Source organism: Sander lucioperca, chromosome 3 (assembly GCF_008315115.2).
Source record: "Sander lucioperca isolate FBNREF2018 chromosome 3, SLUC_FBN_1.2, whole genome shotgun sequence".
NCBI lineage: Eukaryota > Metazoa > Chordata > Actinopteri > Perciformes > Percidae > Sander > Sander lucioperca.
Genome location: NC_050175.1, coordinates 40236260 through 40263309, shown reverse-complemented (window position 1 = coordinate 40263309; position 27050 = coordinate 40236260). Strand labels below are relative to the sequence as shown.

The following is a 27050-nucleotide window of genomic DNA, read 5'->3' as shown; positions in this document are numbered from 1 at the left end:
TTGAATGTCCTATGTAGCCACAGTGTTTGTTATGAAAACCTCTGGCTACAATAAAGTAGGGAAAAAAACATTGAATGTAATTTTGTGAACATGTCAAAGAAATATTGACAGTCACAGCCTTCATCAGTCTTGAAGCACTTGGCTGTATTTCTGGAAAAAATAGAAAAAATCCACTTGATAGTGTCACAGCTGAATACCACAGAAAACTGGTCACTTGTCTGGAAGTGGAGGGCCAGAAATCAATATCCATGGCAGACTGTGAGGAATAAAGCAACGCTACTAAGTGACAGCATGTCACCATGCCTCTGAATGCATGTGGCCTGTCTTTACTTCTCTCAAACACGTTTCTATGATTTGAGTTCAGCGCCAGTGGCTACAAAGCCACACAGAGTCAAAATGTCGTATTAAGTGCAAAACAACGTGGAGAGTGACACCAATTGAATCCTGCTTCTAAAAGAATTTCTAAGACTTATGCATAAATGTAGAAGCTGACAGCAGGTGGCTGAGTTACCCAGACAGACATCCCACACACTGCAAATGAGGAAGTATGATTTTTCACTTCAAGTTGACGCAAAGCTCAGAGAGAAGCGTCTCCTTGATGGCGGGGGTAACTTTGTGGCTGATTGCTACTTTTCTTCCACTGTGGAGTTGAGGGTCGATTCAGAGAGTTTTCTGATGGCTTGTCAAATGCAACAATATATAAAACTTGGGATAATCAAAGCAGCGTAGGGCAGCGTTGCACATCAGTCAGAGTTCCTACTGTGTAAATAAATACATTTGACTAAACATCTCAGCAGGCACTGAATTGGTGATTTGCAGGTCAAAAGATGTCAAGCCGTAAGGTCAAAACTTGACTAAACTTGGTCAACAAGCGTAAGTCTTTAGATGTCTAGGTTGCACGTAGTTATGGCCTGCTGTACAGCCAAATATAGTCATACATAGTTATATGTTACCTAGACGTCTTAAAGATTTAGCTTTTTAACCCAGTTTTAACTCTGACTAGCTGTCTATAATCACCAAATCAAGAAATGTTTCTGTGATTAGCGTACAAGATCAGCTGCATTTACTTTTAGTTACTGCAGTCTTAATATAAATTGTACAGCTGTACAGAAAGGGAGAAACACTAACTTTCATCTATTCTGTATCTGTAGGCTTCAGGATATTTTAGGTTGCGATAGTATTTGTAAACTGCTAGCTACCATAGACAGAAATGGTAAAAGGAGTTTGTTTCCCTCTGATTGTCACATATGAAGCTGCACAGAAAATAAATCGCAAACGATAGAAAACTTGACTGTGACAGCAGTGTTTTTGTGTATATCAAGGAGCATTCTGGAATAGGGAGTGCTGCTAAATGTGGAGAGATTTTGGACGTATCAATTCATCATAAATGGAGCATCCCTCAGCTGTGCAGTAAGACAATAGATTAAAGACTTGTTTCTGTGATTTCTAATATTTTTAGAAAATGGTTTATGGTTTCAAACTAATTGGACAATCCCAGGCGGTGAGAATAATATATGGAAATCGTAAAAGTGAGAAATATTACCTGTAAATAAAAGAAGATTGCTGTATTGGCTATTTCACCAACGGTAACTGTAATTTGTCTTTTTGCATATTACAGCACTTTGGCAGTGGAATAAAATGCAGATTTACTACAAGCCACCCCCTGGCTCCCAGAAGGAACACGTCCTCTTGTTAGTATGAGACACTGAGCCAACACATTCTGCATTCAGGTTTACCTGCCACTCCAGATTTCATTACAGACAAGCTATGGCCGGATTACTGTACTTCAGGATTTGAATATTCTCTAAATAGCTTTTCTCTTAACTCACAAACTGCTAGATTTGCTCTCTGTGTTTATTTACAAACTCATTGTCCATGGAAGACCTTGTGTTTACTTCTCACACAGGGATTTAATAAGGCCTAACTATATATGCCAATCCCTCAGCTCTGTGTTATCAGTTCCAATTAAAAAAAAAATAATAACACATTATAAAACTGAATGGGGAATGGTTCACTAAGTTCCTCACCCTGACGCCATGTCTTGCATAAGCGGCCCTGCTGATAATGAATCAACAAACAACGATGCCAGAAAACATCTCCAGCACAGCAGCCTCTGCTATAGATGACACAGTTTGCAGCATAACCCAGATCACAAAAACACTCAAATCTACTGCAGGTTTTATCCATACCGCTCATGGCATCTAACTCCCAAAGTCTTTCACTTTAAACCCTCTCACTGCAGAACTTGTCTCTTTATAGATTGGCTTCAAGAAGTTTCCGCATCCTGAAAATTTACGGAACAATTTCCAAAGTGTATTTTATAAACACAGGTTTTTAATTAAGTTTACTCTCTAATGGCACAGCAAAAGTGAACAGTGAATGACAAATAAATTACTTCTCTTTGTGCAGAGGTAAACAAATCAAAACTGCCTATTTTGCACTAAGGAGCGAAGAAATCACTCAACAGACTTTGGGTTCGGACGTAGAATTAATCCCAAAAAGCATTTTCCCTCTAATAATAAACCAGGCGAAAGTAACCTCTGTTTTTTTTTTTTTTGTTGTTTTTTACAGAATTGATTTCTGCACTGCTGTTATGTGCTGCAGCAGATAGTTGCAGTGCTTCTCCACCTGGAAAAAGCTTCCTGTCAGTGTCAGGGAAGCAGACACTGACTCAGTATTATAGCTTAACCCCGAGACTCATTTATTTAATGCAGCACACAAGAAATAATGGTTCCATGATTCCAAAAAAACCTTTTTTCTCTTAAATTTACCCTGCTTAACAGTATAAAGTGCATTTACTTATTTAATGTGCAGTTATTTACTCCTGAATACGTTTTTGACACTGATTGAGAAGAAGAGACGTGTCTACCAGGGATGTGCACAGGTACGGGCTATTGTTGCCCGGGCAACAGCCCGTTTGCCCTGATTGGCTTAGCTGCCCCTCTGGTGGAAGAGCTTAAATAAACTTTCTTTCTTTTTATTTAATTTTTTTTTATTTTTGAACCTTGAATTGAATTGCCTGAACCTCCATACCCAGTGAAAGTCACCGTTTCTCGGGCTCAGGGCTCCACAGAGCTCCGCGGAGCTGGCTGGCTGCCAGCTGCTGGCATAACTAGAGTAGCTATATTTACAGTTTGAATTTCGTCACTTCACTTATACAACATGTACCCCAAGGTCTTATAAAGCTAACTATGGTGTCCGATTTCAATTTAATGCATTTTTGTGAACATTAGGGATTTCGTTAGCTGCTACTCTCTCTTCAAGCCTATGTATACAAGTAGCAGCTAGTTAGCTTCACTTTCGGCATAATAAACGTATATTTACAGTTTGAATTTCGCCACTTCACTTATACAAGATGTACCCCAAGGTCTTATAAAGCTAACTATGGTGTCCGATTTCAATTTAATGCATTTTTGTGACCATTAGGGATTTCGTTAGCTGCTACTGTCCCTTCATTCCTATGGGTAAAGATCGCGGCTAGCTGCAGGCCCTGGAGCTCCATCAGGGCCTCGGCATTTTGTAGTCCAGTAACCCAGTAACCGGTGACTTTGCGCGGGTATGGAGCGCCGCTGGCTTCCCTTCGTGATGGAGATCCAGCTAGCTCACAGCGAGTCTATGAAGTAGGACACGCCGGGCGGCGAGGCAGCACCAGGCCGCTATCACGTAGCCTGCTGAGCTCCTGCTGAATTGCGACACACACAGTCGGACAAATTTTGCAATTAGCCATCAATTTTCATAAAACGGCCCATATTTGACCTCTACATAGTTGATTTCTCGCATAAAAAAGTCTCAGAAGTGAATTTAGTACTTAAATAGCGGAGCTCTGGAGATCTGCATGACCTAGCTAGATTCAGAAGACTAAGCTGACCTCAGGTCAGTGGTGTAGCCTATGCAAATGTTGGGGCGTGACAAAGACTTGATTGATTGATGGTTTTGGGATCCTGACGTCAGGATCCAGCTTTGTTGAGATTCGCCCGTTTTCAGCGGCAGTTTCAAAATGTGAGATTTCCAGAGGATAGGGGTATCAATGGGATTTTGAGCTAGATTATACGTTATTTCCAGATTAGAGCAATAGTCTGTGCACGTCCCTGGTGTCTACAGTCTGTTTATTCAGAGGTTTACCCCGAGCCACACTTCATTAAATGCTAAACTGGCCAGTGTGTGTGTGTGTGTGTGTGTGTGTGTGTGTGTGTGTGTGTGTGTGTGTGTGTGTGTGTGTGTGTGTGTGTGTGTGTGTGTGTGTGTGTGTGTGGTCTTGTTTAACTATATTCGTGGGGTCCAAAAACTGGGAATACAGTATACTTGTGGGGTCCGGACAGCTTTGTGGGGCCAAGATGATAGACCCCACAACTTTAAAAGGCTGTTTGAAGGTTAAGACTTGGTTTTAGGATGAGGGTTAGAATTAAGTTTTGGTTAGGATAAGGGTTAAGGTTAGGCATTTAGTTGTGATGGTTAAGGTTAGGGTAAGGGGCTAGGGAATGCATTATGTCAATGGCGGGTCCCCACAAAGATAGTGAAACGCACTATGTGTGTGTGTGTTTGTGTGTGTGTATGTGTGTGTGAGAGAGTGTGTGAGTTTGTGTGTGTGTTTGTATTAAAGCGAGGATTCACTGACAACTTTCCGGGTTTCTCCCCCGGAGAATCAATGCTGCATGTGGAGTGCTGAGATCAGAGCTGTGTTCATGCTGGAAATTGTGTGAAATGAGCATAATGTCATGGAATGCAAGTACATGTTCTGGGCATGAAAAGTGAGACAAAGACAAACGGATTATGTGTAAGATAAATGCCTAGAAAGAGATCTGACACTAAATTAGCAGGGTGGATGTTGGGGCATACAGTATACACATCTGCCTTCAATTCTAACCAACCAGGCACATTTTCAAACAACACATTTTAGTCCTTAATAAAATAAAGTTTGAACCATAATCAAAGCTTTATTATGCTGTTGATAGCCTCATTCACAATGATATAAAAAAGTACAGGAAGCTCTGAATTTGTAACAAAATAGGCGTTGATTGCATTGGTAGTCTTGCCATCAGCTCTTAGAAATGGAATCCATTGCTGTTGATTTCATCTATGTGTTAGTCTACTAAAATGATATCTTTATTTCCTGGTTTCGCATGCATGGCCAATATAAAACTGCTCTCACCTGAATGTTGTCTTTGATGTGTGATTGACAGTCAGAAGCTGCTTTGTTGTATTTTCAGTTCAGGTTGTTGGGGGGAGGGTCAATCCTATAGTTTTTGGCTGGGAGAATATTGTGGTACTTCTCCACTGTCTGCTATGTTGGCATATTGTCATAGCAACCAGAGACACATGGATTTGCTGTTCCGATTTTATTTGGATCTAAATGAAATGCCCGTACCATCCCAGCATCTGGACTTCTGTGAGAAAAGTCAGAATAAACTGTGGTGATTTTAGGCTGTGCTTTGATGTTTTGTGTAACGTTAGGGTTTTGCACAGTACATCATAAAGAAAATGCAATTTCCTATGCTGTTAGCTTGACTGTTCAGCTCACCTTTCAAAGGGTGAACAACAAGGAGACAACGTGCTAATTTGACATTATCTACATCACCGTGGAGGAATATAATGATCATTCAATTTGCATCCACATCATATGTATCATTTGCTTTAGAGTTCATGCTCAGTTCACAATAATGTCATGGATGTTTTCTTTTAGTATTCAGAGCACAACACACACACACACATCAGATTGAGCTGCACCAATCTGTTTCCATATGCTTTGGAGGCCAACATAGTCACTTTTTTCTAGTTTACAATTTTTGAGTTCAGGTCAGAAGAAACTTAATTTACTCACCTGAAGGGGACATCATACACAGAACATACTGCATATAATTTAGCCATGTAGCTAGAATTCCTACCAGTGGTTTCCAACCTTAGAGTCAGGACCACTCAAAATGATCGCAAGGTAAATCTTGGGGTCATGAGATTTTTGACAGCATAAAGCTCAATTTATGATCCTGCGTTAAATCCACGTCGTAGGTACCTACGTAGGTACGTGGAGATATGGACCCTACGCCGCAGCCTGCGATGTGCACCTGTCAAAAGATGTAACTACGCGTCGCGGCGACGCAGAACACAACAACTGTGATTGGTGCGCTTGGCCGTGGCTTGGTAGCGTCGCATTTCCCCCTACTCATTTCCTGGTTCTCCTTCTCCGTTGACAACATTAAATCAAGGAGAGGGTTAACTGTTCCTGCTACAGATTTCTGACCGTGGTCAGAAAGTACTGGGGAGACACTTTGTTTCTCTCAATACGCCTCCAGAGTCGGTACTCGCTCCCAAGCCAGTCACCGTCACTCTCTCACTCGCTCTACCACACCCTCCCCATTCACACACATATGCTGGCCCTGCTATTCCCTTTAAGAGATACACTAGAACGATGCAGACACCAGCGCACAAGTATAAACATCAGGCCACTTACGTAGGCATACGGCGTAAGCTCTGTGTAGAGCCACCGGAAAACCATAAATCCTGCTTAAGAAGGCATACAAATATATATTCTTTGTTGCACAAAAATTGACTTTGCTTGAATCTTTCTTTTTTCTTGTAAATTATTGGATCATTTTGAATTATCATGCCTCAGAAATTATTCAATTTCATAGATAGGGCATGGAAAATCTCTCTGTGGCTAATTCTTCACAATTTGCAGGCCAATGCAACCTGCAAGCAAGTGTGGAAAATTGACATTGCTTTGTTTTAAAGGGTCACAAGCAGAAAAAAGGGAACAAGTGCTGTAAACTGTACCATCCAAAAGTGTCTAGATAAAACCACAAAGCCAGAACTCATTCAATGTTTGGTTCATTATTTGAATGATTATGCAGTTTCTGAGTGATGCATGCATTCAAATTGTCACTAAAATACACTTATAGGTAATTGTGTGTACTGTCATAACATTTCACTGCACTTAAATCGATCATTGTCATCTAACTAGACCTTTTTCATTTACAATAAACACTGTCACTCTCGCTGGATGTCAAGTCCACCATCGCTCTTGCGTAACAGGTCGGGCCTGCTGTCTCCGATATGTGAGTGTAATCGATCAGGCTGTGCATTATCTGTCTATTCAGTGTAAAAAAAAATGACATTGCATGTCATCACCCGTCCCACTCCATTTCCCGTAACCCTCCATTATTGTCGGTACACTTTTGCTCCTAATGCATGTCAGTGATCATATGTGTAAAATGAGTTGTGATAGAGTCTTGATGGTGTTGAGAGCCTCTTTGTGTCGTTGAGTTATATACTGGTGGAGGAGCGAGGAAGCCATTTATTCTTCAAGGCAATAATGCCATGCAGCTTAGTGTGCTGTTTAAAGAAATAATATAAAAATGGATAATTATTTTTGAAGTTTTTTCATAAGACAGATAATTCAGGCATTTACTAGCCAAATATAAAAAAGTCACAGATGGATTTTTTGTCTTATGCATATGGCACCTTTGGAATATGCAATTTATTTTCTTATTTTACCTGTGCCTTTGTTACAATTCGGAGCACACTATGAACGAATACCTTTATGGCATCAATCAGTGGTAATTCAAATAAAAATAAAAAATAAAAACTGCATGACTTGCTAGACTATGAAATTAAGCCTCTTCTAACTTTAGTGGTTTCATCTGTTTTGTCTTTGTCCTGTTCAACACATCAAATGATGCAGTTTGCATTTTCTGCCTACTTTAGTTGCTTGTCACTTTTTTTCTTCTTCCAGTAAGAGTATCACTGAGCTATCCAGTAAATGCCCTGATGCATGATTCTTTTCTGCCGTGAAATTACATCAGGAAGACATGAAAGGAAAAAGACAATGACGGGAAGCCATTTTAGAAGAAAAAAACCAAAACATTAGCATCAGTAGCAAGGAGCTGAGTGTGTGGCAAAGCTGTCTATTACAAAGCTCTGCGAGGACTTGATGAATCCCAGCAGGATCCAAGTCAGTCGGTAAATCATTCTCCCTCAAAATACTCATAATAAGCCCTGAAAGCAAATCATTGATAATGACTTCACAGTGAATTGCAGCCATAAAGCTTCCATGTTGACACCACAACACAATTCACAGTGATGTGCGACATAAAAACAATCTGAATGCTGGTGTAAACAAAGAATATGGTTGTCTTTACAGATGTTCATTTCAGCTCTATCAGGAATTTGTATACACTTTACAGAACCACTCAGAATAACAATTCTGAGTACTGGTATTACATTAGAGTAATAGAGGATGGATAATCAAGTGTTAGGTATGCCAGTTTATTAGATACACTACATGAATGCAGTCTAATACAACAACCCTGCAATAAATCCTGCCTTCATTTTTTGTTGTTGCATGTTCATGTACGTTAATGATACTATATTACTAAATATTAGAAAAATATGAATATTAGAAACACCTAAGTATAACGCAATTAAACTGCAGCTTCTAAAATGACCATAAAGTTTATAACCTTCATGAAGATAGGATTTATTGCAGGGCTATCGTATTACATTGCATTAGTTTTAAATAGGTGTACCTAATAAGCTGGAAGCTCAGTGTAAAATATTACCATTAAATAATATCTATGAATTTACTCATGTTAATACTCAGGGAAGAAATACATTGTATTTCAGCTGGTCCCAAGGAGCGCACTGTATCTTGAACTGGAACATGACAGACCAAATAATTCAAGCTCAAAATACTGTCCACAAGATACTGTTTTTATCTGCTTCTTTTTTATTTTGGCTTTGCAAAATTGCACAAAGTTTTATTTTCTTTCAAATATAAATATTAAAGGATATAAACGGTAGATGATCGGTACTGTATAACAACAGAGGACTTTGTTGAAAAAACTATTGTACAGTTACCTCTACCACCAGAAACACATGTTTGAGGTTACCGTAGCATCTTTCATGGTGTTGTTCGATGATATATAATGTATGTCATTATACAAGAATTTTGTCAGATGACTCCCTTTCAAGATGCAAAATTTAGAACGTGCTTTAAGACCAATGAGACGGATTATGAGGTAAAAAGACTGTAAGACTTAGGAGAGTGGATTCTGTGGTAGTAGGACAGAAGAGAGTGGTAGTAAAGGCCCAGACACACTGACCAGACGGCCGACCCTCGGCAGAAAAGGCATTTGGACTGATCAGTCTCCCCGAGTTGGTCAAAAAAGTGCCTCGGAACACACCAAAGCGACGAGACGTAATACGTCTCCATAATAGCAGGCAGCGCTAATCTGTATTGTCACCCAAAAATGAAAACCGGCAGCTGATTGGACAAATGCGTCACGTGGGTCTGGTTTCTCCTAAATTCAAAGACAGACTGTCATGGCGGCTTGTTCAGAATACAATCTCATATTGCACTAAAATAGTTCACCGAAACGTGTTTCTGAAAACATTTTAAGCGAGAAATAGGCCATGCAGTTGCTGAATCTGTCTTCATTTCAGATCGACAAAGGTCAGTTTAAAAGATTTCCGTCAGATTTTGAGAGACTCTAGTCACGCTCATTCCGCTCCCCGTTTCCGGGTTAGCACTCTACCAATGAGATAGGTAATTTGAGTCCGACTGCCGGCAGTGCCCGCCCTGCCAATTATACATGTCAAATCGGCCAAAATGAAGGCCGACGGCCCCTCGGACGGACGACAGCACGGAACACACCGGACAGACTTGGGTCACTGACCACGCCAGACTGTCCGATGATCGGACCTTAAGACAAAGGAGAGCGGATTATGTGGTAGTAAGACAGAGGAGAGTGGATTCTGTGTTAGTAAGACAGAGGAGAGTGGATTCTGTGGTAGTAAGACAGAGGAGAGTGGATTCTGTGGTAGTAAGACAGAGGAGAGTGGATTCTGTGGTAGTAAGATAGAGGAGAGCGGATTATGTGGTAGTAAGACCTAGGAGAGTGGATTCTGTGCTAGAAAGACAGAGGAGAATGGATTCTGTGGAATTAAGACAGAGGAGAGCGGATTCTGTGGTAGTAAGACTGTAAGACCGAGGAGCACAGACTCTGTGGTAGTAAAATGATAATACTTAAGTACTTATGACTTTTGAGCACACAAGAACATCTCTGTAAGTCAAAAGTGTAACAGATGCAGGGTAATGATTCTCTGCATGTAGCCATGACTTAAATGTCACAGTGTCACAGATGTCAGAAAAGTTCCCAGACTTGACTTTTGGACTGTTGACCACAAATGACCCCTATATAGGCCCTTAAACCGAGCGTCAAAGATATAAAGATCTGAAAAAAAAGGCAAATCTTAAAAATGTCAACAATCAAGCACTTATATGATAGGTGGGCAATGGGTCTATAAAAGTAAATCTCAGTGACTAACCTCAATGCTACTTCAGTTCATATGCAAAAACATTTACATGGCAATTCTACCAAAATACTACCGTTTATTTTTCAAGTCTCTTCAATTACATTTCAGTTCACTCTAATTCAGATCAAAATGTTGACAACTTGCCAGCTCTTTGTTTTGGCAAGATTAGTGTATACATCGATGACTGACTTATGGTAATGAGATTTAGCAGAAAACTGAACTGCGTTTGCAAAGATAATTATCATACCTCTCTGTCAGTGTCTTGGTACCTGTTCTATTTCCAAATCAAGATGATGTTTAGGAATAAAGTAATCCCTAATTGTTCATTTAAAAGTCACGTCATGGCCTCCTTTATCACTAAAAGCGATCTGTCTCACAGTATTGCCAACATGGGCAACTTCCTACTGTGAAAATGACTTGATTGATTGTGGAAGTGTCTCTGCATTTAGCTCTGATTACCCCTTACAGAGTTAGGCAAGCAAGAAAAAATTCAATATATGACAATCAAACATTCATATATATTAAACTGCTAGCTGAGATGTTACTCTTTTAAATGCATCTATGAAATATTATTCAAGGCATACCAACTTTAGAAACTCATATTTTATATATATATATATATATATATATATATATATTTTCTTTTTTTTTAACAAATATGTCATTGAGTTTTCTTTTTTATGTGTCAATACATTCATGATTGTTGAGATTAATCTGATCCTTTCTGTCTTTTGTGATCGACTGTAATGTCTGATAAATCCACAGAAAGCTTCATTCTGGCAGGCACTTCCCTAAACAGTTTTTTCGCAGTGAATTGATGTCATTATGTCCTTGTTTGGTTCTTCATTTGAAAATGTTACCAAAGCAGAGTTTAGTCAAAATTGGTCTCAAATTAATTTGAACATCTGGCGAAAATCTGTTTTCTCACTGCAGCAGTGAGCAGTATGGCATGGCAAGTTTTAGAATCTCTTCATCATCATTTCTCATGGGCTTGTGATGCAATTAAATTGCCTGCCTGCAGTTCAAAACATCAACATTACCAGGGGTGATTTACAAATTACGCCCCCAAGTCGGTGTTTCGTGCGACGCATTCGCACAGGATCAGCGAAGTCTGTATTTTACTAGAATTTACTGACATTATCCCCCACTCTGTCCAAACTTTGATTTATAATTGGCAACGCAGCCAATGCAACCTAATCACAGAGATGCTGATTCGCATTTGATTATAACGTTACATTACATTGTAGACGCTTTCATCCAAAGCGACTTACAATTGCTATATATCAGAGGTTGCAACTAGGGGTTAAGTGTCTTGCTCAGGGACACATTGGTTGATGTACTGCAGTGGGAATCGAACCCAGATCTCCCACACTAAAAGCATGTGTCATATCCACTGTGCCATCACCACCTACCTAACACAACCTCTGTGTCTGGCAAAATATGGGCGGTAATTTGCGGTGGAATTTTTACTTTACTAAATTACAGACAAATTATAGACATAGCATATTCACATAGGGTTGAGATCAGAGACGACCTCCGTGATTATTACAAATTACCAGAGGTCCCCAAGTAATACTATTCCCGTGCGAATAGGGCTTATGAATGTGCTACGTTTTGTTTGTTGTGCCATTAAGGTTCTAGATGACAAGTTAATCACCTCAAAAGCTTGTTCGCTCAACAATGCAGTCAAAATGAGCTCAAATTAGTATTTGCATTTCTAGTGCATATGGAGTCAGTTAATCTGACTTAAAAAAACAGGTATACAACCTTAGTGTCATATGGAAGCAGGCTCTTTCTACTTGTACACTTTGAACTGAGTCTTCCATCTATAACATTCAGTAAAAATCAACTAAATGGCTAGCGCTGAATGATTTCCTTTCATTTGTCACAGTATTGGTCTGCAGAGGTTTCACTGTGATATCTTCCACTTCCTTTTTCATGTTACACAGCTGACAGATAAACCCCAGATACAGTACCAATGGAACATTCAACTTTAAACATCTTGCCGAAGTATCTATGTTGCATTTAATGGGCCAATGTTGTTTTGATGTTTTTTTTGTTGGTGTATTTCTATTCCTACCAAGCAAACAGCAGCTACTGTGGTGTCACATATCTTCAGTACAGCTCAAATGGTATTTGCAAGCAGAACTTTTTTTTCTCCAGCTGTCTAAGGCATTAGCAGTAAAAACTTTGGTGTCAGCCCCTCAGAATCAAAGAGAAAAAAACCCTTTTTTTAGACAAACTATTTTGCACTGATGTTCAACAATCATGCAGAGAGAAATCCATCGCAGAAGAAGAGAGGAAGAGAGACAAATTTCTCAACCAACACACGCCATGACAGTCACGATCACAATCATGATCAAAGACACACTCCAGTGTTTAGAACATGCTCGGTAAAACAGAGCGTTTTATATATATATATATATATATATATATATATATATATATATTTATGCCAGCGTTTGTCCACCTTTGATTGAAAGCAACAAGCTCTCTCTCTGGAGATTGTTAGAAGGCATTTGGCAAACACAGAAAATCACAAAATGAAATGGAAGTAGATGAAGCAGGGGGAGTGGGTTCCTGATCAGTAAATTAAAGTTAATTCTTCCTTTATGGTTATATATATACCTCATGAAGGCATAAACTGAGAATTCATGATGTCGAATGCAGGATTCAAACCAGCCTTAAATGGTACTATGATGACTCACCTCTTGCTGTAAATCCTTGATGATTTTGGTTTTTTTCTCCATCTCCACTTTAAGAAATTTGATCTGAAGACAGAAAGGACGAAAGAAAGATGATCATACTGAATGCCCCGCTTCATTGTTTGTTTGTTTTCCATTCAGTGAACACATTTAATGAAGGTTAGGGTGCTGAGCGTGGCCGTTTAAGCAGTAGGCTGTATGTGAAATTAAGTGCATTGAATAAAAGTGATTATGATAAGCAGTGTCAGTATGTGATGTACTGCCTTCTAATATAAAAAGACAAAGCAGGCAATATTCCTGCAAGTCACATGTTTTTTTTTATCTTCTAGTGAGGCACATTGGGGAAGTATAAAACAGACCACACCCGTTGACTCACATCCCCAGGCAGAGGGCATGAGCATATTGAGGCTCCTACCATCTTCCTTATAAACTGACAGTGGGACAAAGGCCCCTTGCTGTAGTGAAACTTTAAACACACAGGGCCAGATGTACTAACGCTTTTGCGTCCACTTCAGGCGTATTGGTTTCACAACGTGCGCGTAAAAGCATGGCGAGGTATGTACAAACAATCCGCACTAAGGTAAAAGCGCAGACTGCCTGTTGTGGAAACTGAACATGGCAAATTGCGCTTTTCCGTGTCATGCATATGCATTCATGGGAGGGTCAAGGGGAAAGTGGGAGTTTCCCAGAAAGAGATGGGAGGGGAAGCGTAAAGTGGGCCTAATTATGTATTCTGCGGTATGTACAAAAACCGCCCGTGAAAGCGCGCCCCTATTTTGCAGTGAAAAATCGTCGCCTCTTAAAAGCAGGTGTAAACCTGGAAGCGGGTTTCCTCGCATATGCCTCCTGGTGAAATGGCAGCAGTAATCCGAGCAAGATGGAGACATAGGCAGAGTAGACGAGCTGAAAAGATTTTGGCCACAAGAATCACACTTTTTCAGTTGAGTGAACACAAAATCATTAAACGTTACAGATTAAGCAGCCATGCAATATTACAGTTACTGGAAGAAATCAAAGATGACATTGAATCTCCAAATCAGCGTTCACATTCCATTCCAGCAGTTGTTAAACTCCTTGTTACATTACAAATATTGGCATCAGGATCATTTCAAACAGTCATAGCATCAGCAGTGGGAATATCGCAGTCTGCACTCAGCCGTATCCTAGCACAAGTACTTAACGCTTTGCTACAGCGCAATTTACGGTATAGTTGGCGGAGAAAGGCGCTGATAACCCAAAGAACTGCAGGTTTGGTAAATACGACGTAAGCTTAAGTATCACAGCGTGCAATTTCTGCGGGTTGGCCATGGCGCTGATAACGCTACATTTGCAAATGTACGTATATCTGGCCCACAGTTTCCAGCTGGCCTCCCATTGAGGGCTTAAATATGTTTTATCTCTTTAACGTTTTAAACCTCTGTCAGATATTTTTCTCTTGTGTCATACAAAGTTAGTTTAGCATACAGTAATAAGTGTTCTTCCGAGGCTCTCTGATTGCAGTACATGTGATACGCTGAGGCATGTATTCCTGCAGTGAGCAACTACCTACTTTCCACTGTGTGCCTGATTTAATAGCCCATATGCTAAACATTCCAGAGTGATATCTTTGTTTATTGCAATCCTTGTATCATGAACCCAGCATGTCTTGCTGGCACAGGCCTGTGGCTTGTGTTTAGCAGCCAGACAGAGGTTCAAACACCAACTGGAGATGGCAAACTGCTGCCATGGGCTACCGTATATTAAAAAAAAAATTGAATTCTTGGTGTTTGTGTGGGTGAGATAGATATGCCAAGGTTTCGTCTTTCTTTCTGTTCTACATTCTGAAAAGATGTTTTTTTAAGAGTTGTGTGTCCTTGAGAGAGGTTATCAAGATAGTCTGGGGGACAAAAAGGAAAAGATTGGCGGGGCTGGTGACCTCATACCAGTTAAGAACCCTAGGGAACTGTAAACTAAGCCTTTCCCAGTTGACACACATCCCCAAGCAGGGCATGATAACATCAAGGTTCATGTTTGAGCCTTTCAGTCACTGCCACAGCCCCCGGGAATGGTTTAAAAACACAACAACACACACATCCTGGTGCAGGTCTTCAGTTAAAAGGAGTAGAAAAGTAAAGTTACATAATGATTATTATTCATTATTTTATCTATTTTTAAGCTACAAAAATCGGCTAGCTCTATGTGGATTTTTAAATGTAAAGAATGGAAGTGAGCAGGACAATGAAGCGTAGCAGGAGCCAGGTGTTGTTTGAGCTAGACTAAATGGAAAATTGATAATTTTGTCTGAAATATAAATTATGTAGTGATGAAATGATTTGTCCATTGATTCATTCTACAGAAAATATATCTAGAACAATTTTAATAAGGATTAATCATTGTGAAACATGTCAAACAACAATACTGCTATAGCTATGCTAACACCCTCATCATGACTATACTAGCATGCTTATGTTTAGCAGGTCATGTTTACCATGGTCACCATCTTAATTTAGCATGTTAGCTTGCTAACATTTGCAAAGTAGCACAAAACACAGTACAGCTGAAGCTGATTAGAATAGCCTTAGTTGTGCAAGTAAACTGTCATAAACCAAAGTATTGGATACATTAAAAGTTTTGACCCAATATTGTGGCTAGATGAACAGGAACAGCAAAGTGATTACAATTCAGAACAAAAGCAGACTGCATCAAAGACTCGTCAGTCACTAGCCTACACTACATCGCGTCTCATGTAATGAATGGATTTTAAAAATGGATATCTGCCAGTTTTTTAAGCGCCGTCTCGTCAAGACAGCAGCCCTCCTCCTGATGCAAACTTCATGTTTTTGAGGTTAATTTGGTTCACGGTAGATTCATGCCACTGACTCAACAAGCCACGGTGTTGTTTTCAGACACAAAGTTGCAAGTCACCTCTACCTTTTCCCATTAGCCCATGTTACAAGTACAATTCAGGATATACTGTCAGATAATTAGCTCACCAATAAAACACAATCTAGAGTACAATGTCTTCACAACTTTGTGGGTGATGCTACATGGCTTCAAATCCCAGACATAATAAAGTCCTTAGAGAAATAACTGGGATAGTTTACTCTGACTGGCTACCATTTGAAATGTCCCCCCTCCCCCTTGCCCTTCTCGAAATGGTACTGGCACTGAGACAGTATTAAGTCAATTAACTTAAAGGTGTAGATAGGCTATAGCATTCAGACTGGATACCTAAACATTGAATGCATGCTAAATAATTTATGTTAATGGTTTGTCTGAAAGGGTTAGCCTATAGGCCTTATAATGTGACCATCTACTTGACAGGATGTGATGTGCTAAGCTGTCCTTTCTCCATTTTAACTTCATTTTACAGACAGAGGTGAGACAGACAATGATGCAGAGCACAGAGAGAGGAGATATAGAGAGGAGGGAGATAGAGAGAGGACATGAGGATAGAGGAGGGAAAGAGGTAAGACAAACAGAGAATGAAGAAACAGAGACAGGACAATTCGAGAGAGAATTAATGTATGAATTGAATATTAGTGATTGTGTGACCTATGAGGGAACAACCAGTGATACCCTTGGTACCATCAAATGATAGCCTATAGCGATGTCATCAGGATACACATACACCGGTAGGCCGTGGCCCACCTTACCGGTGACCCGGTCCACCTGATCACAGAATTTATAGTTTACCCACCTCTTTTTTTTACCACTACACTCCTGGTGGCAAGCCATCTAATTGTTGTCAAGACATTGACATTTGGTTGCACTCATGGTGGCACTAGAGAAAAATTGAATTGAATTGAATAGAGGAAAAGTCAGGGGATCATCAAAGTCATTAAGATTCATCCTCTGGGCACCACTGATATCTGTACCAAATATTTACGACAGTCCATTCAATAGTTGTAGAGATATTTCAGTTTGGGTTAAAGTGTTGGACTGAAACGTTTTTGACTGCTGATCGGACAAAACAAGCAATGTGAAGATGTCAAATGACAGGCTCAAAACATTTTCATTGGAAATATATTTTTATTTGCATATGCAGTGCCTCTATATTTTCAGTGCAGTATTCTAAACCAAGGAATTGGAGAGGCACCTTGCTTGCAAAAATGAAAATATTCATTACAACTCCTGATGTGCAGACACCACCAAATGCACAATCAGAGCAATACAAAACTTCCTCATTCAGAACGAAGACAGAATAAAGACTGTCTTGAATCTCATTGCCCATAACTATAGGCATATTTAAAAAAATGTTTGTCTTCTGCTTTGTGTGTGCTTTTGGTAGTTTCTGCACAGCAAAAACTATTAAGTTTATTATATTAATATATATTAATATATTATTAAGTCAATTCTCTCTAGGGCTTTTGAAAGCCTCGTTTTCCAACTCAATTTTATGTGGACATGAGGACTATTAAAGGTTTGTGGCATTTGCATGCTGCAGAGGTGCTCTTTTTTAATCTTGAATCTTAGTGGGGTGATAAATATCATTTTACAGGACATAAATGTCAAACTCAAACCATAAAACCTAGCATCTGGGATTTGTCACTGGTCTTAGGAAAATGGCAAGAATGTTACTTGAAATGTAACTGTACCATTGTTAGTCTCACAGTGCAGATTATTAGATTGTTGATCGTCACATCACTGTGCTCATTAAATGCCTGCACATAAGAAGCCGGGACTATTACAGGAAAAGCTTTTTATTAGCATATATTGCAAATCCCAGAAAAACTTCAGGGCTACTGTAGATGTCATTGCAACCTGAAAGTCTTCATGCTAATTTGTTGATAAGGACTTTGTTGGCAGAACAACAGGTGGTCTCTCTGAATAGTATGAGGACACAAATGTGAGACAATACAGTATGATAGAGCTCATGCATAAATAACAATATCAACACATCTAGACTAGCTACATGTATCTTAAGTGAATTTGTGTTTATACCACTAAACTTGGGCTGGGGCTCTGACACAGCAGTTACAGCAGTTTGGGGTACGAGGCTAGTGGAGTTGAGTTTATACAATAGACATACAGGTTTACGCAAACGTTTGTCTACTGAAGAATAATCATTTTGTTGAAAAGCTACATTTTCCAGAGCAGTGTCTTAGCAGTGTTTATTTGTATTTATTTGCAGTTGTATCAGCCTTCACCATGGCAGCTACTAGCCTTCGTAGGGTCCAGACAGTAAAATAGTCTAATTCATGACAGATATTTAATTACATATTCACATTTTTTAGCAATAATATTGTCTTACTAGACATATATATATATATATATATATATAGACCTCTCCAATCCAAGTGTAATAACTCAGTCACTTTAAGAGATAGATTAATAATTTGATTTAATTAGCAGCAGACTATGTAAGTTGAATAATAGTCACCAATTAATTAATTTAGTCATAATAACTAGAGTGAGCAAAGGTAACATTTTCTGTTGACATTGAATGCCTCTTCCTATTTCCTTTATACTAATGTCAATATGCTGTGACTATGAAAATGCTGGTCAAGAAGATTCAGTGGTAATTTAATTTGATGAAAGTGTTCCAGGTCAATGCCTTGTTACAGACATACATCCAACTCATCTTAATGTACTCCAATTTGCCATTGAGTTGGATTTACATTATGCAGCTTAACCCCAAGTACCTTGGTTAAGTCTGCATAGATAATTATTTAAAAGCTTTAGTTTTGATAAATTATTATATTTGAAAAATCAGAGTAGAATTACTTCATTTGTTGATCAACAAAAAACTAATTATCAACTATTTAATTAAGCAAATTATCTTGTTAGTCATCAGGTAAAAATGCCAAACATTCACTTGTTCCGGCTCCTTAAATGTGACGATTTCTTTTTACATATATGATAGTAAACCTAATATCTTTGGTTCAGGACTGTTTGTCCAACCCATTCTCACTCTGAACTCGTAAAATACGGACGTTTGGACAGTGGCTGTCAGCGTCTGAAGCGTTGAAAAAAGCGCCCTTCAGCGTGTTTGTAGAACGTACTGGGGAGAGCAGCAGCTACACGGGGTTTAGCGAGTAGTATGTAAGGACGAAATTACGTGTAGGGAGGTTGGTCGGGGTGGTTTTAACCGTCCCGTTATTGCCGCATGTCACGGAAGCGTAAGCCCACCCACGACCTTTTCCTAAACCCAACCGTCCCGTTATTCCCACGAGTCACGGAAACGTAAGCCCACCCACGAGCTTTTCCCTAACCTAACTGCGTCAAAAGAGACGCCAATAGTCCCGACCAAACGCGTTTAGTTAAAGCGCGTTATATGACGCTAAAGGAGACTTTTAGCGTCAATACCAACGACAAAGGCACCTGACCAAGCGTCCGTATTTTACGAGATGGGAGTGAGAATGTGTTGGTCAAACAAAATAAGCAATTTCAATACACCACCTTGGGCTCTGGAAAATGGTTGCACATTATTTTATAAACCAAGTGATTAATTTAATTTAATTTGCCAGATAGTGTTTTAAGGTACCTTGGAATTGAACTAAAAGCAAGGTGACAGTCCATTGGGCAGCATAGCTGGATAGATGGAAAGGCAGATACTGTAGATGGAGAGATGGATGGATAGATAAGTACATGTTCTTAGGTTATAAAGCCTTTGTCTCTTCTTATTATATATATTGGTGAAGTTGGGGGAGAAGACACAAAGCTTTCTCTCACAATTTCTGAGAGTTTCAATTAAGTGGTAAGGCAAGGAGGCTAGAGAGCTGGCTGCTGGGTAATGAGTGTGGATCACTGAGGGGCCTGTGTGACATGTGACAGGGCTGGTTAGAGGAGAGCGGATGCTGATGGTCAGGTCAACTCTGTCTTACCGTGGCCTGCTGCTTCTCTGCTCTCTCATTTGCCTCATCCAGCTGCTTCTGCAAGGCTGCCTGGAGGGACTTCATCTCCTCTCTGTCAAGTGAGAGGGAAGTGAAAAACACTCTGTTAGCACATCCTCCTTAGCCCCTCAGAGGTCTCCACCACTCTGCCACAGAATGGCTTTCTTAAATATAACACTATTGAGAACCATTTAGCACAGAAAGTAATTTGGGTAAAGCAATTTCCACCTGGTATCGTATGTTAACTTGTGTTGAACAAAGAAAAAAAACAGCGGTTTACATGTTGTCATCTGTTATATTGGAATAACTTAAGTCCATGACGTTTTAGAGCGGTTACACAAATGTTGACACGTTTTGCCAAATAAGTGTGGAAAAAGAAAGCTTAAAATGTTCTTAAAAGGGACATATCATGCTCAATGTCATGTTCATACTTGTATTTTGGGTTTCTAATGGAACATGATTACATGCTTACACCCTATTTCTGAAATGCTCCGTTTTAGCGCCTGTCTCTTTAAGCCCCCCTCCAAAAAAAAGCCCAGTCTGCTCTGGTCAGTGTTTCCGGGTCTTCAGAATCTGCGCTCTCTGCATCGTCATCGCAGCTGTGGAATGACTGTAACGGTACCGTCGCGGAACATTTTACCTATATAAAGTATAGTTGTGACATCACAACCCTACGGAAGTCTTGACGGCTCATTTAAAGGCACAGTTTCTAAATACACACTGTGTGCATTTATCTGTGGATTGAGCATTTTGATACTTAAACAGTATTTATCAAGCACCCTGACCTGTTTTATAATAAAACATGGAAATCTCACTTTTCTCTATGTGGGACCTTTGAAAATAAACGCTGATTTAATCACAAAGATCTTTACATGAGTAAAATTTGTAATTGTACAAAGCAGTTTGTAAACAGATATGTTAAATACATACAGTGGTTTTATTTGTAACAATCTTTTAAACATAAGCCTTTACCTTTTTACCTTAATAATGAATGAATAAATGATGCAATAATACAACAATTACCACCTTATTAACCATGAAAAGGGGGTGAATGAGGAAGTATTTGTTAAATACATGTAGCTAAACTGAGCTAAATTGCCAAGAGAGCTGTACATTGATTTTATTTAATTGTTCAAATACATTCATACATTAAAGCAGCCATATTATGCTCATTTTCAGGTTCATAATTGTATTTTAAGGTTGTACCAGAATAGGTTTACATGGTTTAATTTTCAAAAAACACCATATATTTGTTGTACTGCAGTGCTCTCTCTCACTGCTGCAGATCCTCTTTTCACCTGGTCTCTGTTTTAGCTACAGAGTGAGACCTCTTTTCTTCTTCTTCTTCTGTACTATCTTTGATTGCATTGCACATGTGCAGTAGCTCAGATGTAGATCATGTCAGCTAGCTAGCTCCATAGACAGTAAAAGAAAGGCTGTTTCTACAACTTTGGTCAGTTACAAGGCAGGATTAGCTGGGAGACTTCTAAATGAGGGCGCACATGTAAGTAGTTCTTTTGTAGATTATGGTGAACTTGTGTGTGTTGTAGCAGTGCTTTGCTATTGAGAACGAGGTAGCATGCTAGCGTTAACATTAGCGTTAGCATGCTAACGAGCTAATGGTTGCGGTTAGCCTGCTCGTTTCGGCTTGTGACGTCACAAGCCGTGCCGATTTTGAACAGCTCACCCAGAGACTGAAGGCAGGACACATTCAGAAACCGTATCTCACTCTAAACAGCATGGATGGATTTTTTTCAAAGTTTGTATGCGTGTGGAAGCACCAGAGACACAACATAACACCCCAAATCCCAGAAAAAGTGATTTTTTCATAATATGGGCACTTTAAACGTGATTGACTTTGGTTACATATTTCTTCTATGGTGTCAAAACATTTGTTTCTTTAATTAATGTGTCTTCAAACAATTTCACATTCATTTATTAATCTTTAATCTTCATTCCCCTGTTTGAATATTACGGATCAGCTGCAGCCAATTTTTCTTTAAATGCACTGCTATTCCTAAGATAAAGTGCAGTTTAACAATCGCACACCAAAGCAAATATCATAAAGGTTAGAGATGTTAGGTCAATAAGGAGATGTATAATGAAAACATAGTAGTATTCATTATGTGGTATTACAGTATGTAGTAGCCTATGAGCATCTGGAATGCTCCACACTGTTTTTATACATGCTGTATGAAGACTGGTGCTGCATTCTTTATGCATTTGACATAAATGTTAATGCATTGGTATGCAATGGGTATTTCAGTACCGTTTGATACTCCTGTGCACAGATAACAGCAATGCACACTGAATTATGAATAAGTGAGCAATCGATGTGGGTCAGTGGTTTCAAAAACGCTTGTAGAAATCACATCACTAGGCAGCCCAGTTAAATTAGAGGTAACAGTCTATTTACTGTTTCCGTGCATGGCTGTAAATTTAAAAGTATATGACGTGGTCGTAGTCTTTCAGTGATGAATCCAAGCGGCCAATGTTTGTATGGAAAGATTCTCACTGCTCAACAGCCTATACCCTTGTATTTTACATGCCAATGGTCTTGTCTCTTGGCATAAGTTCAGCCTAGCAAACATTTTCCTTCACAGCAACCAGCCAACCACCACTGCTTTGGCATTTCATTTATACTCTCATCTCCTGCATCTGAGGCTTGGAAACATTTTGTACAAAGAAGATCAAAACTGCTCAGACTGACAGAAAAGGGCACAATAAATGTGAGATTGACATAATTTTAAAGCACAGAGTAGTGAGCAGGGTTGGGAGGATTACTTTATAAATGTATTCCGATACAATTACTAATTACCTGTTAACCGAATATCCAAGTATCACATTATAAAAGTAACTTGATTACTTTGCATTACTTTTGGATTACCTCAATACCAAATAAATAAAATACATATCAATAAACCTACTTTTATTTAAACTTAATACACATTTGTGTATGCTGTAAGCAACAGAACAATGTAAGAAACCAATGGAGAAACCAAGATGTTTAGCATCAAAAATGTGTCCTCTGCTCAGTATATTTTAATTTCAGATTCAAGTGCATGGTAGTGTAAGCTATTTCGTTGATTTTGTTACCTCTTAGCGAAGGGCTTTTTTGTGTGAAAGGTGAGAATGGAAGGGGTTAAGCTGTCATGCATTGCTTCTGACAATCAGTCCCTCCAGGATTTCGCGGCCTTTTTTTGAGATTGTTGCGGCCCAAAATGCCTGATTTTGCGGGAGCTTTTGTAAAAAATTGCGATAAAAGTTGCGATGTCTTTTGTATGTTTGTTGCAATTAAGTTGCAGGAGACAGAGAAAGTTGCAAAAAAGTTGTGGTTTTATTTTTTGTGTAGTTCTTTAAAAATAAATAGGAAACTTGTTTCGGGGAGAATAAAACTACTCTAGGCTGAGTTTTCTTAGTAACCTTACCAAAAAGGCTCAGGATGCTGCAAATGTTGGTACAATATAAAAATGGCTGGTGGATTTAAGACAAAAAATATTTTATTGAATGAATCAAATTTGAACATATGTGTCAGTGGCTTGTTGATCTACATTGTTAGTTAATTTCCTATCCTGGCCTGGGACACACATTCGCATGGTTTGTGTAGTACTTATTGGATTTTAACGTATCATTGCACTTACAATAATGAGCGTAGCTGTCCTCAATTTAGGTCACCCTGTACATCTCATCTCCGGTTTTTCCTGCATCCACAGTATGTGTTTGTGTGTGTATGTGTCAGTCGCGGGGGGAACTGAGCTGCAGCCCCGCCCGCTGCAGAGAGCTGGTAGGAAACAGCAGCCGCTTTCAGTGACTTTACAGTGAAAAAACGTTACAGCGTACATTGATGTTAAAATGTATACAGGTTGGCAGGACGGTCTGAAATGTTTTGCATGGTCTTTCGCTGTACGTTTTGTTGGTAAATGTGAGATGTTCGAGTCACACACGTCTCGTCTTACAAGGAAATGAATTTGGCGACGTACGTGTGACGTCAACCCGTTCTCACTCCCACTTGGTCATTGGCTCTCAGAGTCACATACTGATGCAAAGTCTGGCACGTGGGACTGCTGGGACTGATTGAAGTCGCGGGCAACTCCGGTTATTGGTCAAATTTGCGGAAAAGTTGCGGTGATTGGTCAAAATTGCGAGTCGCACCAAAGTCGCGCTGATTGGTTGAATTTTTTTTTGGTGAATTGGCACGATCGCGACATCGTGAAATCCTGGAGGGACTGGACAATGTGGATTTTGTCATCTTGGTCCAGACTATGAAGCCTCTGTGTTATTATTTTATTATCTTTACAATTGTTAATAATAATACTAATAATAATAATTTATACTTTATTACTGCCGCAATGGGAAATTACAATGTTTGCACTCTGTTGTTATTACACACATTACACACAGGCCTGAATTACACACACATGCTCAGTACCTATACATGCACTAAATGGAGAGATGTCAGAGTGAGGGAGCTGCCCAGGGAAAGACACTCCGAGCAGTTGGGGGTTCGTGCCTTGCTCAAGAGCACCTTGGCAGTGCGCAGGAGGTGAACTGGCACCTCTATAGCTACCAGTCCACCACCATAATTTGGTCCGTATGGGACTTGAATCAACAACTCTCCGATTCCTAACCCAACTCCCTACTGACTGAGCTACTGCAACTTGAGGTGTATACATGTCATTTAGCTGACGCTTTTATCCAAAGTGACTTCCAATTAAGGGCTTTCAACCTTGAAGGTGCAAACTCCAGACAACAACTAGAAAGTGCAAGTACATAGTATAACGTTATTTATTAACATACATACATAGTATATCGTTATTTATTTAAAAATGTTCATCACGCTAATAACCCCCATTTTTACTAAATGGGGGCGGCTTTTTTTCTGTAACTTTAACGGAATACAGTTACCATTTTTTCATAACCTTATTACGTAACATCGTTCCATGTACTCCGTTACTCCCGAAGCCAGGTAGTGAGCATGTTAAGGATATTTACCGACGTATCCATAGATACTCAATAATTAAACAGAAAAAAAACAGAGAAACATATATATAGTTAAGGTGATATTGTATATTGCAAATATTTTATGTGATCAATCACAAGGAAGCCACCAGGAAGAACAAGGTCTTATCAGTTCAGTTTTTCCTAGCCTCTCCCAAAGAATCATAGGTATACATAAGGGTTTTATACTTGTTACAGCACAAGACGTCTATGCTAATTGGCAGCAGCCAAATGGATATGTTTCTAAACCAATGAAAAGACCTCTTTACAACAACCATGTTCAGTAACCAATGGCAAGCTTTTTGCATGTCTCAACACAATTTCACATATTTAGCATTTCCTTTAATGGTCTTCAATCTTGCTGTCTGCACTAGTGATAGACTGAGATATATGTTTTTTTATCAGCTGACACACAAATTTCTAAAATGCTCCGAAGCTATAGCTCAGGAATGTACCTGCACCTGTCACAGTAAGCCAAGCCCTCTCCATTGGCCTCCCACTGCATCTCAATTACACAGTTCAGAGAACAGTTTTTTTTAAATAGTACAACAGAAAATGTTCAAATGATAATAAATAAAACTTGATGAATCTTAATTTCTTTATCAAGCATATGACAAGTGAGTAAAAATAGCTTGACAGCAGGTTAAATCATAGCTGAATTAATTGTTAGTATTTTATAACCTTGAAATGTTATATTTTTACTGTCTGTACCTGGCCTGTAGGTAAACATGTTTTGTTGCACTACAGTTTGTGGCAAACTTATTTTCAGAAAGCAATCAAATTGCTGTTAAGAGATGTCAAAAATAAATGACTTGCAATGAATCACCTGTCTACATCTACCATGATGGAGTCAGCTAGTAATGACACTTGGCAGATATAGAACTCCAATGTTGGATTAATATCACTTTGAAAAAAATACAGCTCACGAATGCTAGGTAGGCAACATTGAGCCAAGCTACTGCTTTATGGTTTTTAGCTTGATGACATGTGGGAGCTGCCATGGACTCGTGATAGGCTATTGATTGGCTATCAAGATACTGCACACAGAAGACTGGACTTCAATCAGGCTGACATTTCAGAGGGCATGAAGGCCAATAATGACTCCCAATCATTAAAAGTCTCATTACACATAGCATTAATCAGACACTCCTAACTGGTGAAGCATTTTAGGTAAACACGTTTCCAGCTAGCATGCAAAAAGATAAAGCATTAAATCACAAATGCTTTATGTGCGTTTTCACAAAAAGGAGCCCGGCGCATTATTTTCAAAAATACAAGAAGGATTTATTTGGCTCAATCTCAGGCTATAAAATTAACTGGAATAAATCTAACCTTCATTTATTGAACAACAGGCATGTGGCATCAACCATTAGTGTTACAATGCCAACCCAAAGCAAAATTACATATTTGGGCATCACCATACACGTATCCCTACAGCGAGTTGTCCAGGACAACTATGAAACTATATTAAGTAGTGTTCAAAGGGATCTGGCCAATTGGTCTGCGCTGCCAGCATCACTATGGTCCAGGATTGCTGTTATTAAAATTAACATAGTTCCTCGTGTGAATTTCTTAAGTACAATGATCCCCTTGCCCCCGCCGATAAATTTCTGGAAGAAACTCAATACCTTAATTACGGTAAGCAATATATTTGGAATAATAAACAACCTAGGCTAAAATACTCTCCCCAACCTTAAAGTGTATCATAGAGCCTTTCAGCTACGGGCCCTCAGAGTGTGGATAGACCCCTCATCTACAGTCCCATGGAGAGAAATAGAGCAAAACCTCACTGGAAGTCTAAGACTGCAAGACCTGGCCTTTGCAGGTGTGTGTCCAAAAAAAGTGTATGCTAGCCTATGGCCCTATTATCACCAACACATTGACTAACTTTAAACAGGTGGAGGAGCAACTATGCTACACCAACAAGTGACATCTGGACACCCCAATTTGGCACAATACACACTTAATGTCTGGTAACAAACCCTTTGCTTGTAAGCAGTGGAGTGACAGAGGCATTTATACTGTAAACCAGCTATTCAATGAGAAAGGTATGTTGAGTTTTGAAGACCTAAGAGCTAGTTTTGAGGTTGTGGTGGTTGGTGTATTTTCTAGACATATTTATGCTTGAGCTTTCTACAGCAAGGATTAACAAAGCCAAATCATCAACTATAGACCTATGGAAAAACGCAGCAGCACAAGTATCAGTCCTAATGACCTCAGACTC

General features: G+C 39.3%; 1 protein-coding gene across 1 annotated transcript in view; it reads right to left on the bottom strand.

The window, feature by feature from the left end:
- luzp2 (leucine zipper protein 2) overlaps positions 1-27050 on the bottom strand; it is a 180014-nt gene that overhangs the window by 56051 nt on the left and 96913 nt on the right. Inside the window, exons 4-5 of the mRNA XM_031290079.2 lie at positions 19820-19901; positions 13017-13079 (exon numbers count right to left, since the gene is read on the bottom strand). Of these exons, the coding sequence (XP_031145939.1) occupies positions 13017-13079; positions 19820-19901 (145 nt within the window). The remainder of the gene's footprint in view (positions 1-13016; positions 13080-19819; positions 19902-27050) is intronic.